Source organism: Amia ocellicauda, chromosome 5 (assembly GCF_036373705.1).
Source record: "Amia ocellicauda isolate fAmiCal2 chromosome 5, fAmiCal2.hap1, whole genome shotgun sequence".
Taxonomy (NCBI): Eukaryota; Metazoa; Chordata; class Actinopteri; order Amiiformes; family Amiidae; genus Amia; species Amia ocellicauda.
In genome coordinates this window covers 7,690,124-7,703,556 of record NC_089854.1, presented here as the reverse complement: position 1 = coordinate 7,703,556, position 13,433 = coordinate 7,690,124, and the positions used below count along the sequence as shown (strand labels likewise).

General features: G+C 43.4%; 1 protein-coding gene across 2 annotated transcripts; it reads right to left on the bottom strand.

The window, feature by feature from the left end:
• Positions 1–789: 789 nt before the first annotated feature.
• Positions 790–7,210, bottom strand: smim29 (small integral membrane protein 29). Of its 2 annotated transcripts, XM_066703552.1 has the most exons (5): positions 7,051–7,210; positions 6,328–6,353; positions 5,478–5,583; positions 3,003–3,097; positions 790–2,335 (listed from the first exon to the last, which is right to left on the bottom strand). In XM_066703552.1, the coding sequence occupies exons 1-4, from the start codon at positions 7,156–7,158 to the stop codon at positions 3,029–3,031; spliced, it is 309 nt and encodes a 102-aa protein (XP_066559649.1). In that variant the 5' UTR covers positions 7,159–7,210; the 3' UTR covers positions 790–2,335; positions 3,003–3,028. The 2 variants fall into 2 exon arrangements, with proteins under 2 accessions (XP_066559649.1, XP_066559648.1); XM_066703551.1 differs by having other exon boundaries at positions 790–3,097.
• Positions 7,211–13,433: the final 6,223 nt, after the last annotated feature.

The following is a 13,433-nucleotide window of genomic DNA, read 5'->3' as shown; positions in this document are numbered from 1 at the left end:
TGAAAAGCAACATCTTACATTGCAGTTCAGGCAACGTGTTGTGTTCGTTATCACAATACAAAGGATTGCATTCCCTGACCCAACGCCTCCATACCTCTGCTGCTCACCAGAGAAAAACACCCCACCAAAGTGAGACAGCTGCAGAATAAGATTACACAGACCTGCCTTGCCTGGTTTCAGTGATGCTATCGACAGCTACTTCCCCAAAAGTTGAGTTAAAAGCTTTTTAGTTTCTGGATGTTCCATCTTCTGCTTTCCTCTCATTCTGTTTTACATGGGACTGGGTTAAGAAAGATTCCCAGTCTCAGTTTTCCAAAGTCAAACCAGATTCAAGCCTTGAATTCTACCCTTGATTTCTTAGTCAGTAATTCAGTCAAGTTCTCATGTGATGAAAACAAACTCTTAAAACTGTCTTTGCAACTTAAATTTCATTTCAGAAACTTGCAACTACTTGCTTCCGATATAACCGTATTCCTAGATCAGTCAGACCCACACACACACAATAACAGAAAGCAGAAGAAGACATACGTTAAGACGTGCAAACGGGCATGAACATTATTCACTTGTCTTCTAATTAAGGGCCAACAATATGCCACAGGCCGTGACTCGTCCAGTCAGTCACCCTGCTCTTACCTAAAGAAGAGAAAGCGGTGAGGAGCAGTTGAAAAAGTAGAAGCGTTCATTTCTTAAATGAGGAAGACAGTGGGCCAAAAGACACCTGCTGACAGCGAAACTTTACAGACGGCACTTGCAAGACGAAAACAAACTAAAGCAATGGTCCAAAACAAATTAGACTGTATAAATTCTTTATTGTCATTTTTGATTTAATACATACTCCAACTTTAAACATCACTCAATATACCCATAATCATAAAACAAAAAATCATCAAATAATGTACGCACTGGAAGGCTTGGAGTATTTTTTGTCCAAAGTTGTCCATCATTGCACTGTGCTTATTCTTAAGGCATTTCACTTATTTTACAATCTCTTTTTAGATCTTTAACAAGCTAAGTGATGCAGACCTTTGAGCTGTGGTTCTGTCTGGCGCTGTGTCTGTCTATCTGCCTGTTTGTGATATCAGTTCTTGAGCGCTTTCAGATGGGTCTCAATAAGGCATTGTTTGCACCCAGCTCTGCATACTGCAGCAATGCCTTCCTGTTCAGCGATCTAATCTGGTTCATAATACATGAGCAGAGCCATCAAAACTCAGTGTTCAGTGTAGCGCCCCTCATATCACAGGTGAATTAACTCATCTCAACAGCTAACCCCTCTGAAGTGATTCTGATAGGATAACATCTAACCAGTTCTCAGACAACAGCGGCCCAATGTCACAACAATAACTAGTAACTGTTAGCCTCAACTCTTATCTGTAAAACAGTGTCGATAGCCAAAGGTTGGTATTTCAAAATAAATAAATAAATAAAATATTCCCATGAAATAACCCAACACCGTGCCTGTGCTTGGCACCCCCAACAACCGTGAAAAGAGCTTAAAGTAATGGAGGCCCGGCTCATCTGAAGTCAGGGTGTACAAGACACATGCACAAAATTGCTCAAGGACAGAAATAAATCATTTTATAACACCACATTCATGAAAAAAAAAAATCTCTGTACAGTCAGCTATAAGGTATTTTTTAATAGTCTTGTCACTTCAAGTTGTATTATCATTCTGATCGCTCCTGTTTTAATAGCATTGCGGTTTTCCTGTGTGTGTGTGTCCAGAGAGCTTTCCAAGTACAGTGTTCCTGATATGTTTGAAGGCTGCATTCTCCCAAAATGTGACTTCTGAACTGCTGCCCTCCTTCCCTCCCTCCCCTGTTGCAATGTAAGCCTCTAGCTCAGAGCCCGGTGAAGGGGGATGTGTTTAAACTCGCTGCCTGACAAGTACTTGCAGTGTGAGAAAAGTAACTGGTGCTTCACTGAAAAGCTTCCCAGTCGTGTGTGAACCGCAGGGCTGGTGGGAACCTGTTCTGAATCTCAGTGCTGCCAACACCAGGATCAAGATATATTAAACAGCAATACAGCATCTCTAGAACAGTCTTAACTGTCCTACATAGTGTATCTCTATGTATTTTCAGCGTATGGGCTTCTCTTCTTAAGTTTCATTCGGCAGCAGATCAACAACACGTACTCATCCACTCAAGGTATGTACCGTGGCCCCCCGAGGACTGTTCGGACACAGACGTAGTGGTACGTCTGCATCCTGGCCAAGACGGTGCCTCCTATTCTCCTCTGTGGGAGATGCCTTCAAAACAATCAGGTGTGCACGGACCGTTTTCAGCAGGAATATGAAGTATGAAAGAGTCCTGTTGCCTTCTTCCTCTGCCAGCAGTGTCTGGGAAGTGGTGGGGAGGCAGAGAGCATCCAATTTTAGTACCTCCTCATATATCCAATTCTCTTTCTGAGTGACGAGTTTGACGTTTTGTTTTGAGGTTTAACTGCAGTTATTTTTCAGTTTGGCAGTTCTACTTGGGAAGTGAAATTTGGACAGGCTTCATTTGCAAGTCACTGATATCTGCAGGTTTGGCAAAGATACCGCCTTTTGTAAGGAGAGTATTGTACAGGTCTGTGTAGGTAACTCCTACACCTTAAATACAGCATGTCAGGGTAGATTTCATATTTCATAGGGAATAAAAATTGGCCCAGAATCCATCTGCATACAACACCTCAATAATAAGACTATGTAGGAATCGACTATAAATTAAATAGAAATAAATATATCTTTGGTCAGAGTCGTAAGTGTGTTGGGAAGGCAGGGCAGGGGGGGCAGAGCTGCGCATAAGGGATTTAACACGTCATGTACAAACGTCTTTTAGGCAGAACACAAATTCTCTTACACAGTCTCCCATCGCTACGCAAACGGGGGACCTACACAACTCCCAATAGTGGCTCGAACCTACAGAATTTTTCATTAAATGATACATATAATTGTTTTGCAGTGTCTTGGGTCCAGAGTGTCGGGCTGGTCAGTACGAGTGTAGGCACTGCAAGGAGGGACTGACCCCTGTTTCTTATCCCAGCAGACTCCTCACGCGTGGACGTCTTTCATCAGCAGGGGGCGCCGGTGTTGGTAAGCTGTTGCCCATCCCTGGACGACCTGAACACACACAGGAACAGAGTAACAATGCATTGAGCAGACTGCCGGCTACAGGAACACAAACAGGAAAATATGGCACTGGATAATGTATAATCATGTTTTATATGGATTGATTGAGACACAAACACATGCTTGCACGGATGTAAATGAGGAAGACCTTCAGACCTGGCAGAAGATGGACTTATAGGATGGTAACAGAACTGGGACTGTAAAACGGAGAAAATAATATATAAAAATGACTTCGAGCGAGCCTCTAAGAAAAGCCTCTTATACAGGATTTTTCTTTTCTCTCTCTTCTTCTGGGGGCAACACCATAGCAACAGACATCACACATTCACATCTTTGAAGTAGACATCTGAAGCTGACAGATATTTCTGCCAACGGATAATTGAAGCTCTCTGTGACAGTATATACACAGTCTGCACAAGCACCGAGTCACTGGGATTTTTCACAATGGAAGATGCAGTTGCTGGGACAAAAGCGATGCGCACACCTGTGTCTAACTGCACAATGCTTCGTCTTAGGGCAAGCGGAAAGGGTGAATGATAGGGGGCAAGTATTTGTCGGTGTCTGCGAATCCATCAATGCAAGAGATTGAGGCTACAAAGGAAGAGGGGACAGAGACACCTTAGAGGGGTTATGAGCGTGACAGTGAAGACTCGTTTGTAATAAAGTGGGCTAGATCTCTTTAACCCCGGGGCAGCCATTCCTGAGTCTCTCCAAGCGTTTATTCTGTGGCAGCTGACATATTGGTGCCACCTAGTGCCGATGGAGTAGTATTGCAACAGCGACGCATGCGACAATTGTTACTTCTGCTCCACGGATTCCATTTAGAGCACAATGAACGAACGTTTGCACTATAATCTAGAAACCAAAGGCTTTGAAAAGAGGACGTGGGTGTATTGCAAGCATTACTGTGAAGGGGGTATATCAAAGTGTGAGAGTGATGGGGGAGGGGCAGTAAAATACCCTTGGATATATTTTTCTGTAGTGTTCACCTTAAATTATTATTATTATTATTTATTTATTAGCAGACGCCCTTGTCCAGAAGTGCAAAGTGCAAAAGTGCAATAATACAGTGCAGTTCAAGGCATAATACATTTCACAAATTAGAATTTACACAAGTGTATACGAGATATAGTAAACAATATATAAAGTCTTACATCCTAGATTGTAAAAGCTGATCAGTGCAGACAAGATGTTAAGTCAAAGTTAAGAGCTAAGGGGAAGGGAGCATAGGGGAAGTCAAAATAAACAATACAAGTGCTAGTAATGCAAAGGCAAGTGTATGACAAAACGTTGTATAAGTGCAATCTTACAGGAGAGTAAATTACTAAATTACAAGTACTGTCTGAAAAGATGTGTCTTGAGTAAGCGCTGGAAGAAGGTCAAGGACTCAATGGGAAGGTCGTTCCACCATTTAAATGGAGCCCTACTGTAGTGACTGTTTAGAAAGTTGACTGACTGAGTAACAATAAAACATAGTATATTGTCATTTTAACACTAAAAAGATAAAATAATATTAATCAAAACGAGGTGACTGAACGGGGTGAAACTCACATGAAGCTCGGCAGTTTAATTACAGACAGACGCGGCCCTCTCAGGGGCAGGGCTGGCAGCGCGGCCGGGGCCACAGCGGTGTCCGTTGTCAGTTGCTCTGCGTTAACTGAATTGAGTCGTTCGTGAGAAAGCCGCTACTATCCGGTTTCTGGCCCCGCTCCACAGACTCAAATACTTTCCCTTTTTTTTTTTTGAATTCGGAAATGTTCTTGTTGCCAGGGCAACTTCAGGAATCAATGGTAAGCATTCAGCTACAATAAAGCCATTTTGTGCTTAAAAAAAAAAGCCTTGGGGCAATGGGGACAACTCAAGTTAGAGATGGCTCACAATGGCCACACAAGGCCTGCGCAGAGTGGCATGTCACGTGCCTGCCTCCTGAGGGCGCTGGAGCTGAGGCACTGTGGGGTTTATTTGCTGATGAACTAGATTTATACACATCACCCTCAATAGCCACCCATATTGATCCCCTGCTGGATGAGGACATCCCCAAAAGATGTCCACTGGCTTCTATCTACAGCAACTCTTTACCATGTCACGCCTGCAAAGTTTATGATTTCATCTTCCCATCGTTCAGGTGGTCTTTTATTTATTTTCTTCATCTTGGGATTCATTTGAAAGCTTCCCTTATGCATCTTCGATCTATCCAAATATTCAACATACATCTATAGTCTTTTAACTATTGTTCTTTGATTGTTTGGATGACACACCACTGCCTTTACTCTTTTCTCAGCTCACACCTAGGGGGCTTGGTTCATCAGAGGAGTGGCAAACCGCACTGCAATCTGAATTGTTTCTAGGGATTTCTGGAAATGACCGGTACCTTAGTATCTTCGTCTCTCCACAGCATTTCCTGTTCGGCCTCGTTCAGTTCTTCCGAGGGGTCGTAGGAGTAAACCGGGAGCAACTGGTGCCGTAACCTGTCTATCCTGAAACACAACCAGGAGACGGGACTCACCACGGGACACAGAGCAGCCTGGAGCCCCGAGAGGTAAAGGCAAAAGCTGGAGAGGAGCTCTGTACCACCTCAATATTTCTCCTGTGCCAGATATCATTTAAATGCCTTCAATTGTCACGGACCAAGGGTACATCCCTTTGATATACAATCCACAATGTACAGGACCCTGATGACTAAAATAAGCAGTTCTGTCAAAGAGATCCTGCGTTTGGTTTTGACTGTGCACGATACAGAGCCTGATGCAGGCGGTCATGCAGTTATAGCATGAAGACAGAGGAAGTGTGGGACAAATCAACTATTTGGGGAGGTGGGGACTCTCCCAGGACTGTCATTTCTGAATGACTGTTCTGTGATTCATGTGAAGTGTGTGTGTTTTTGGAAGCTCTTACTAACGAGTGCTATAGAAGCAAATTAACGTGGCACCATTACACAGGTAGCCCGGTGTAACACTTAAATATGTCCCCTGTTCGTTGTCTTGCCTGCGCTGGACTGTACTGGGGATTTATAGCAAAGCATTGGGTTGGTTGGAATTAAAACTTTTAAGGCACAGACCTAGCGACACCCTAGCTGTGGGAAGGAGAAGTAAGATTGCAATGTCTTAGATTGGGAATGTATACTGTCAGAAAGAAGGAAGCAGCTTGTGAAATGACAAAAAAGGCAAGTTTGTCAGCTTGTACACCTTAGTGGTTGAGTCTATTGAGAAATAGGAACTCACCTCCACTTCTTCTGTACATACATCACCTAATGAGAAAGAGAGAACAGACGACATGAGACACAAGGAGAAACCAAGGAACAGAAAATCCTGCTCTGCTTTACCTTTAAAGTACTCTTTAATCAAGGAACAGCCAAGGGTTATTTATTGTCAGAATTTGATTAAATAAACTCCTATTTGACTGGCATCTTCATGCAGTTAAAAGTTGAGAAAACCTTGTTATTGAGTGTGTGAATCAAGTTCTGTTTCTGCATATTCTCTGTAGTGTTCTTGTTTCCATCTCTTCTACTAAAGCAGCTTTTTCATATTGTTTAAGTCCTTCAGCTGCTAAAAACCCATACAGACACTGAGTGATATACAAACGAGTTCTTCCATAGCTTGTGGATTTCTATATTTTCTGCTTTCATTTTACACACAAAAGTAGAACGGTGGAAGTCTATTTTAGGCTCTGAGGAACTGCCTCAACAGAGTAATTTCTAGCACAATCACAAGTCGGAGCCAAAGTTAAAGAGCTCTGGAGGTGCGGTGCGAAACCTGCACATCTCAGTGTTTCAGGTGATCATTATAATGCAAAACATCCTGCAGTGCGATCAGTCTGTTCAGTCTCTGCACGACAGGGTTTCTTAAAAACCCCACCCCTCTCCCTCCCTTCCTTCCTTCCCTGAGCAAGTGTGCAAGACTGGTTCAGCTGTGGGGGTCAGTCTGATAAGCCCTGAAGGCACCTACCCCAGCGGCTATGATCCCGATGATGAGGAGCAGAAAGAAGGGCACCAGGATGTAGCCGACAGTCGAGTCTCCACTAGAAGCAGGCGAGGGCAGACTTGTGGCGTTCATGTTCGGACCGCCGGTGCTCCGGACCTCCGGTCCCACCCCCAGACCCAACCCACCCCTTCCCCGGTGCACCCCCCCCACCCCCGAGGAGATCTCAGAGGCCCTCTCTCCTGCCCTGGCTGCGGGAATGCGTCGGGAGCCGGGCTCCTCTCCTGGTGTTTCCAGAGCTGTGGCGCTGCGGCTGTTCTCCCCTCATCCTCTGCGCTCATGTGACTGCCTCATGGTCTGCCTTTCTCTAATCAGTGTGAAATCTCACCGCCTTGGGAGAAGCTGACAGCAGTAACCACAATTAGAAAATAAAATCTTCCAGGGCACTGGGAGGATGGGCTGTCAAGTCAGCTGACTCTATTTACGACTGCCTTCTGTCCTGATTTGTTTGTCATTGTCTCATGTGGGTGCCTGTCCTATTACACATGTCCTGCGTGATGCCCCTGCCACAGAGGAGCCTCTGAAAGGGCTTTGTTTGAATGATGGACTGCAGGAAGCGCACTGGGGAGGTATATCAGTGTGACACTAAACTCATTCATAGCTGAGCCGCATCTGACCGCGGGGGGGAAATGAAGGTAGTGTGTTTGAGCAGGATGCGCTTTCTGCAAGATTACAGTGGTACAAACAAACACATTACAGAGCACGTTGGCTTTATTTGTGGTCCACCTCCGAGAAAATAGTGGCAAACCGGTGTCTTAAAAAAGCAGTTGCTTGACAGTGCACCGGGCATCTGTATCTAGTGTTTCCCACACAGAAATAAATCCTCATACATGACTAACACAAATATGGCTCTGAGTGCACCTGACAGCCGGTGATGTCTAGCAGTACAGGTCCAGATTAATGTGTTTATGCTACACTTCACTGCATGGATGTGTTTTTATAGCATGCCTCACACAACAAACGCACTTTCAGGACACACAATAAGCAGGCAGGCATTCACAGATCGCGGTCAATGATATTTCAAGACGAAAATATCGGTCTCTGATAAAGAAGTGATATGACATTTTAAAAACGTGTTTTTGTATATTGTCATCATCAGTCTTGGTGGAGATGCGTGCAGCAGGGATGAAAAAGGTCCAACACTTCATTTCAACACGCACGACATCCTTCAGTTCACTATTGCAGATTAAAACGCATCAGGAATACATCACCCCCTGCCACGATCATGGTTTGTTTAAAACTTGCTCATTTTGTACGTGCAAATTGTGCATGCACAGATCACGTGTGTAAGGTGATGTTGTTAATCGCTTTGCTCTTCTAGCAATACCAGTCCAGTGACGAGCGATAGGGTCGCAATAAAACGCGCTTACCTGAGCAGAGCAGCCCGGCCCAGGAACCAGGAAGAGAGCGGCGTGATTGACAGTCTGGGGAGACACGGAGTGACGTCTGAGAAAGGGGCGTGGCAGTGGCTGCTTTCCGCCAATAGATAGGTCCCGTTCTTGTGTCGCACATTTCCGCAGTTCTGCGCAGATCGGCACAATCCGACTGATCCCATTGGTGGAGCCGCGCAGACCCGCGCACATCTGCGCTACCCGGACGCGACCGAAATACCGACGCGCTGGCGGTGCGCAGCGGACAGCGGTGCCGCAGTCAGGTGCCCTGCTGCGCTGCCGAAGCGCCACCAGAGGGCAGCAGCGCATTTCAGTTCGCTCTTTTGTTGCGTTGTATTTATTCGCCAATTTCCAAAGGACACTGCGGTGTGTAGGGTCTGGATCTGCTCAGATGCTTCCAAACAAATGGTTATTCATTTCAGACATTATGTATCTTTAAACCAGAGATTGATTGTTATCAAATGGTACACCATGTGTATTTTATTTAGTGTTGAATTATTGGTGTATTTTGTGTTATTGTGTTGTAAGCCAGTGAAGAAGAAGAGGAATTTCAATGTTTCGACCCTGAAAAAAGCACAACAAAGCTTTTTTGAATTAGATTTTTGTAACAATACCAAGCAATGTACAAACAACAGGCCTTGTATTCAAAATTATAATAATATCTTATATTGGCAGTAACATTATGCACTGTGTTACTGGAGTACTTTTCTGCGTTCAGAAAATAAATCAACCCACTAAAGTGTATTTCAGGTTTTAACTTGTAAATAAGCAACTTACACAAGACTGCAGCAAGGGTGCACCTGTGATCCCCGTCAGGGCGATTCCCCACACAGAGCTGCCCTCCAGTCTCGTCCGAGAATAAGAACAGCCTTGGTTACATCACAGTACACCTGGGTCTGGTAAATACTGGCATTACGGAGAAAGCTAGCTACCCTTATTTTCAATACAGAACTAAAATACTATTTTCCTCCTTGAATATAGCCTATAGTATATGTTGAGTACTATGAATGCTTCTGAAAAAAGCATATCAAAAAGTTAGCACAACTGGTATTTATGGTCATTTGTACACGGTAAACGTGCTATATGCCCCCCCCTCCATTTTCAGATTTCATTAAATATAGAATGATGTAATTCAAGACAGTGTTTAGAGCGTCCTTTAGTTTTATGTTTTTGTTTCATCAGCAACCCTACGTCAATATACACTGCTTAGGCCTGAATAAATGACATTACTGGTTTCAGTCTCAGAACTCTTTTCTGTACATTTTTTTATTATTTTATTAATTAATTATTTTATCATTAATAATAATATATCTGGAATTAAATAAGAATTTCCAACTGCTAGTGATGGGCAACATGTTCAGGACTTGTTTACGTAACACATATTGTCTTAGAGAAACCTTTGATGTTTGAAAAACAAATATTTTGTATCTATATATTTGTGTGTGTGTGTAGAGTATGTGTAGGCATATATATATTATATATATATATATAATATGCACACTGTATACATACATTGAATCTTATCACCTGTTCAGTGATAACATGATAACATTTCCATCCTTTGCTCTTAAAATGTTGCAGTAAAGCAATTGTGGCATCCTTTGATCTGTTGATTCTCTTTTTATCATTTTCTTATTGCACATTTTTACAAATGATTTTTTTTGCTACTATCCAAGATGCTACAGCAGCCTTTCATATCCAGAGAGAAGGATATGTGTGTGCAGTAGATTGGTGGGGGGGGTGTGGGTGATGGAGATCCATCAAACCCAAAGCTCTGTTAGGACTTCTGAGCGTGTGCTGGTCCGAGGCTGTAGCGCAAGCCTGCGTGCGCTGGGAACCCACAAACAAGAAACAAAACAGCCCAGGCAGATGCCAGAGTGAATCCTGCAGTGTGTGTCCCTCTTTCCAGGAATGAAGACGCTCGGAATGATGATTCCCATTCAGAACGACTCCCATCCCCCCCTCCTCCCCGCCGCCCTGGAAAACACAGAATGGCCTCAGAGTAAACAGATGGTCCACTGTGAAATCACCAGGCAGTTCAGAGAAAATTATATTATGGCGAGGGAGAGTGGGACAGGGACAATGGGATCATGTGAGGCAGGGTAATTAATACCCAGAACTGCAGGCAACGAGCAACACGAGAGGAGTGAGCGAAATGGATAGATAGATATCAGACGGGCAGACAGTCGGAGAGTGAAACCGAATGAGAGAGCGGTGGATGTGGTAATGAGAATGGAGGTCTGATGAGCAGACAGGCATACAGATTGAGGCATACAGATTCCTACTCAAAATGAGCTCTTCTATTTTTCCCTCATGGCAATCCACTCCACTCAGGCTTTCACTTTCACTGTGTTGGGGTGTAATCTGGGTGTTGAGTTGGGTGTATATTATCTCACTGTTTAGGCTGATTATTCTAACCTGCTTCCTGATGAAGCGGAGAGGTGGAATAAAGCGTGCTTTCTCTGAATGGCCTTCATTGATTCAGCCTCATGCTTAGATTGTCTTGACGAATTGAAACAATGTAATTTTGTTCTTTTTTATTGCTTCCCTTCTCTTGGCCGCTGACCTTTGTAATATCAAGAGATTTGATCGTTATTCTGCTTGTGTGGGCAAGGAGGCTGCTGCAAAATATAATCAATTCCCAAGAGTGATGCGATTCATTTCAACGCCTTTGTTGCTGGGACAGAAAGAGAGCCAATTGTGTGTGGGCCGTGTTTGTTTTATTATTAGTATGTTTCCTTCTGTATTTTGCGGTATGGTGTCATAACTGTATTGCAGGAACTGAGTGGGATACAAATGGATTATAGCGTTCTGAGCTACACCTCCACAGCGATGCAGAAAGCAATCTGGACGCACGAAAAAAAAAAAAAATCCTCTACAATCCCACGCTTTTTTCAATAAGAAGGAGATCCTGCATATTATACACATTGATATTAGTAGTGAAGGAGAAAGAGGAAGTCCAGACCATCTTATGTACACCCATATTAGTGCATATTACGTATTACAGAAAATCCAGCGCTTTTTTTCCTTTCTTTCTTTCTGGGATATTACATAACGTTACAGTTATGAAGCAGAATTATACAATGTTGTGTTTTAAAATGCCTGTCAACTGCTTAAGTTAGTATCTTTTTATATCCTTGTTATTATCAGTCATATCAGAGTTGAGGGACAATGAGACATTAATTATTTGTGTATAGGATCAGTTGCCGGGCCTGAAGTAATAGACCCTTGATTTCATGTGGTACTTCAGGAAGTGCTGTCAGGTCTATAGTGTCTGTGGTATATTGTGAATGTGCAGATAGTCAGCATGTTTCATAAATATACAGAAAACTATTGTTCCACCCACAGAAAATGGTCTCTACAACCTTTCCATTTCATCCCAGATGTGTTCCATGAATGCATGTCTGCAATCCAACAATTCTGTTAGTGTGCTGTTGTCCAATGTATGGTGCCATTGCCAATAAATACTCTTCAGACAGCATTTCATCTCTGGGATCATCTGTCACTGGCAGAGGGAGACTTGTCCCCTTACTTTTGCATTGTATCTGTGAATTTGTGTGTTAAAGCGGTTGTTTGGAAGACCCTGTCTAGCTGATGGCTGGGGACCCCTTGGGGTGATTGCGGTGGTGTACTCCACCCTCCTGCAGCAGTCCAGACCACACCCCTGCTCACAAACCCACCCAACAGATTGAACTTACAAAACTATCGCCTCAAAGCAATCACGGGAGTCTGATATTTCATTGCTGTCGCCTCAGTATGCCGATTCCTGAGTCACAGGTTGTGTGAAAGCCAATCCCTGCAGCCTGCAACTCTGTGTGGGTCCTTGGTCAGACCTGCTGGGCTCCAGGCCGGGTTTTCCATTCGATACCAGGCAGAGACAGCGCTCCCAGCTATTCCTGGAAATCAGAAGGAGATTGTCCCCAGGCAAGCCAGCTGAGATTACTGTGTTTTTTGTAATCTTTAAGTATGCAGATGCAATGTACTGCCAAGGAAAGAAGATTGATGGCAATAATAATTATAACAATAACTGGTGTTTCTTAGTACCTGGCTCGGGTTATAAATAAATGCATGTGGACCAAGTATACAGGACTCCACTGATATCTACAAAGCTTTCTCCCTTTCGTCAGCACTTTGTGTCCTAAATAATCTTTAAAAAGGTAAATAAAGCTATGATAGTGTTGTATAGAATAAATCCTTACATATGTGTGTTGGGGAGGAAAGTATGTGGGTTGTGCTGTGTAGTTCTCTATCCTTACTTGTGAAGTGCAGGGCTTGTGCATACTTGCTTCGGAAAAAATTGGAGTAAACTAGCCACCTAAGACCAGAACAAATCTGTGCAGAACAGGTCTCGTTTAGTTTTTTTTTTTTTTCTCAGAAGTGGGCTATTGCTGAAATGCGTTCCTGAAAATAATGGAAAGCTACTGCAGGCCTACTGGTAATAGACATTCAGAGGAAGCTTGGCTGACTACAAAGTTAAGTATGATAATTACAACAGTGTATAAACAAAGAGGTCCCTCAGTGTAGTGGAACATAACAAACTGCTACTTTGCATTCGGAGAGGGCGTCACGTTTTAGTCAGGAGGACGGTGTTTGTCTCGTTTCATCTTCCGGCCCATGAACAACATCTGTGAGGCTCAGGAGAAAGTGAGATATAAGGCCCAGTATTAAATAAACACACTGCTTCATAAAAAAAATGTAAAGTACGTGTTTTACCTGTATGATTAAGCTAGTTTTCAATTTCAATATTGTACCAAATAACCTATACCCAAAAGCTTGGTGAAAGGAATCTTTTTTAAGCACTCTTATGGCATATAACTTTGCAGCAGAATATGTTCGTGCAGTATGTCACGTATACATCAAATAGAGTTCTTGGCCCCCCGCAGGACAGCATATTAAATTCTGTATCCCTTTCATTCAGAGCATATATCAGGGAGCACTGCTGTGCCCACTGCCTGCACA

Bases quoted from the DNA above. Each gene is read 5' to 3' on its own strand.
- smim29 (XM_066703551.1), bottom strand. From the start codon at position 7,158: ATGAACGCCACAAGTCTGCCCTCGCCTGCTTCTAGTGGAGACTCGACT. The intron at 5,584-6,327 runs GTGAGTTCCTAT...GTTGTGTTTCAG, and splicing joins TATGTACAGAAGAAGTGGAG to GATAGACAGGTTACGGCACC. The intron at 3,098-5,477 runs GTACCGGTCATT...GTGTGTGTTCAG, and splicing joins GGAGAGACGAAGATACTAAG to GTCGTCCAGGGATGGGCAAC.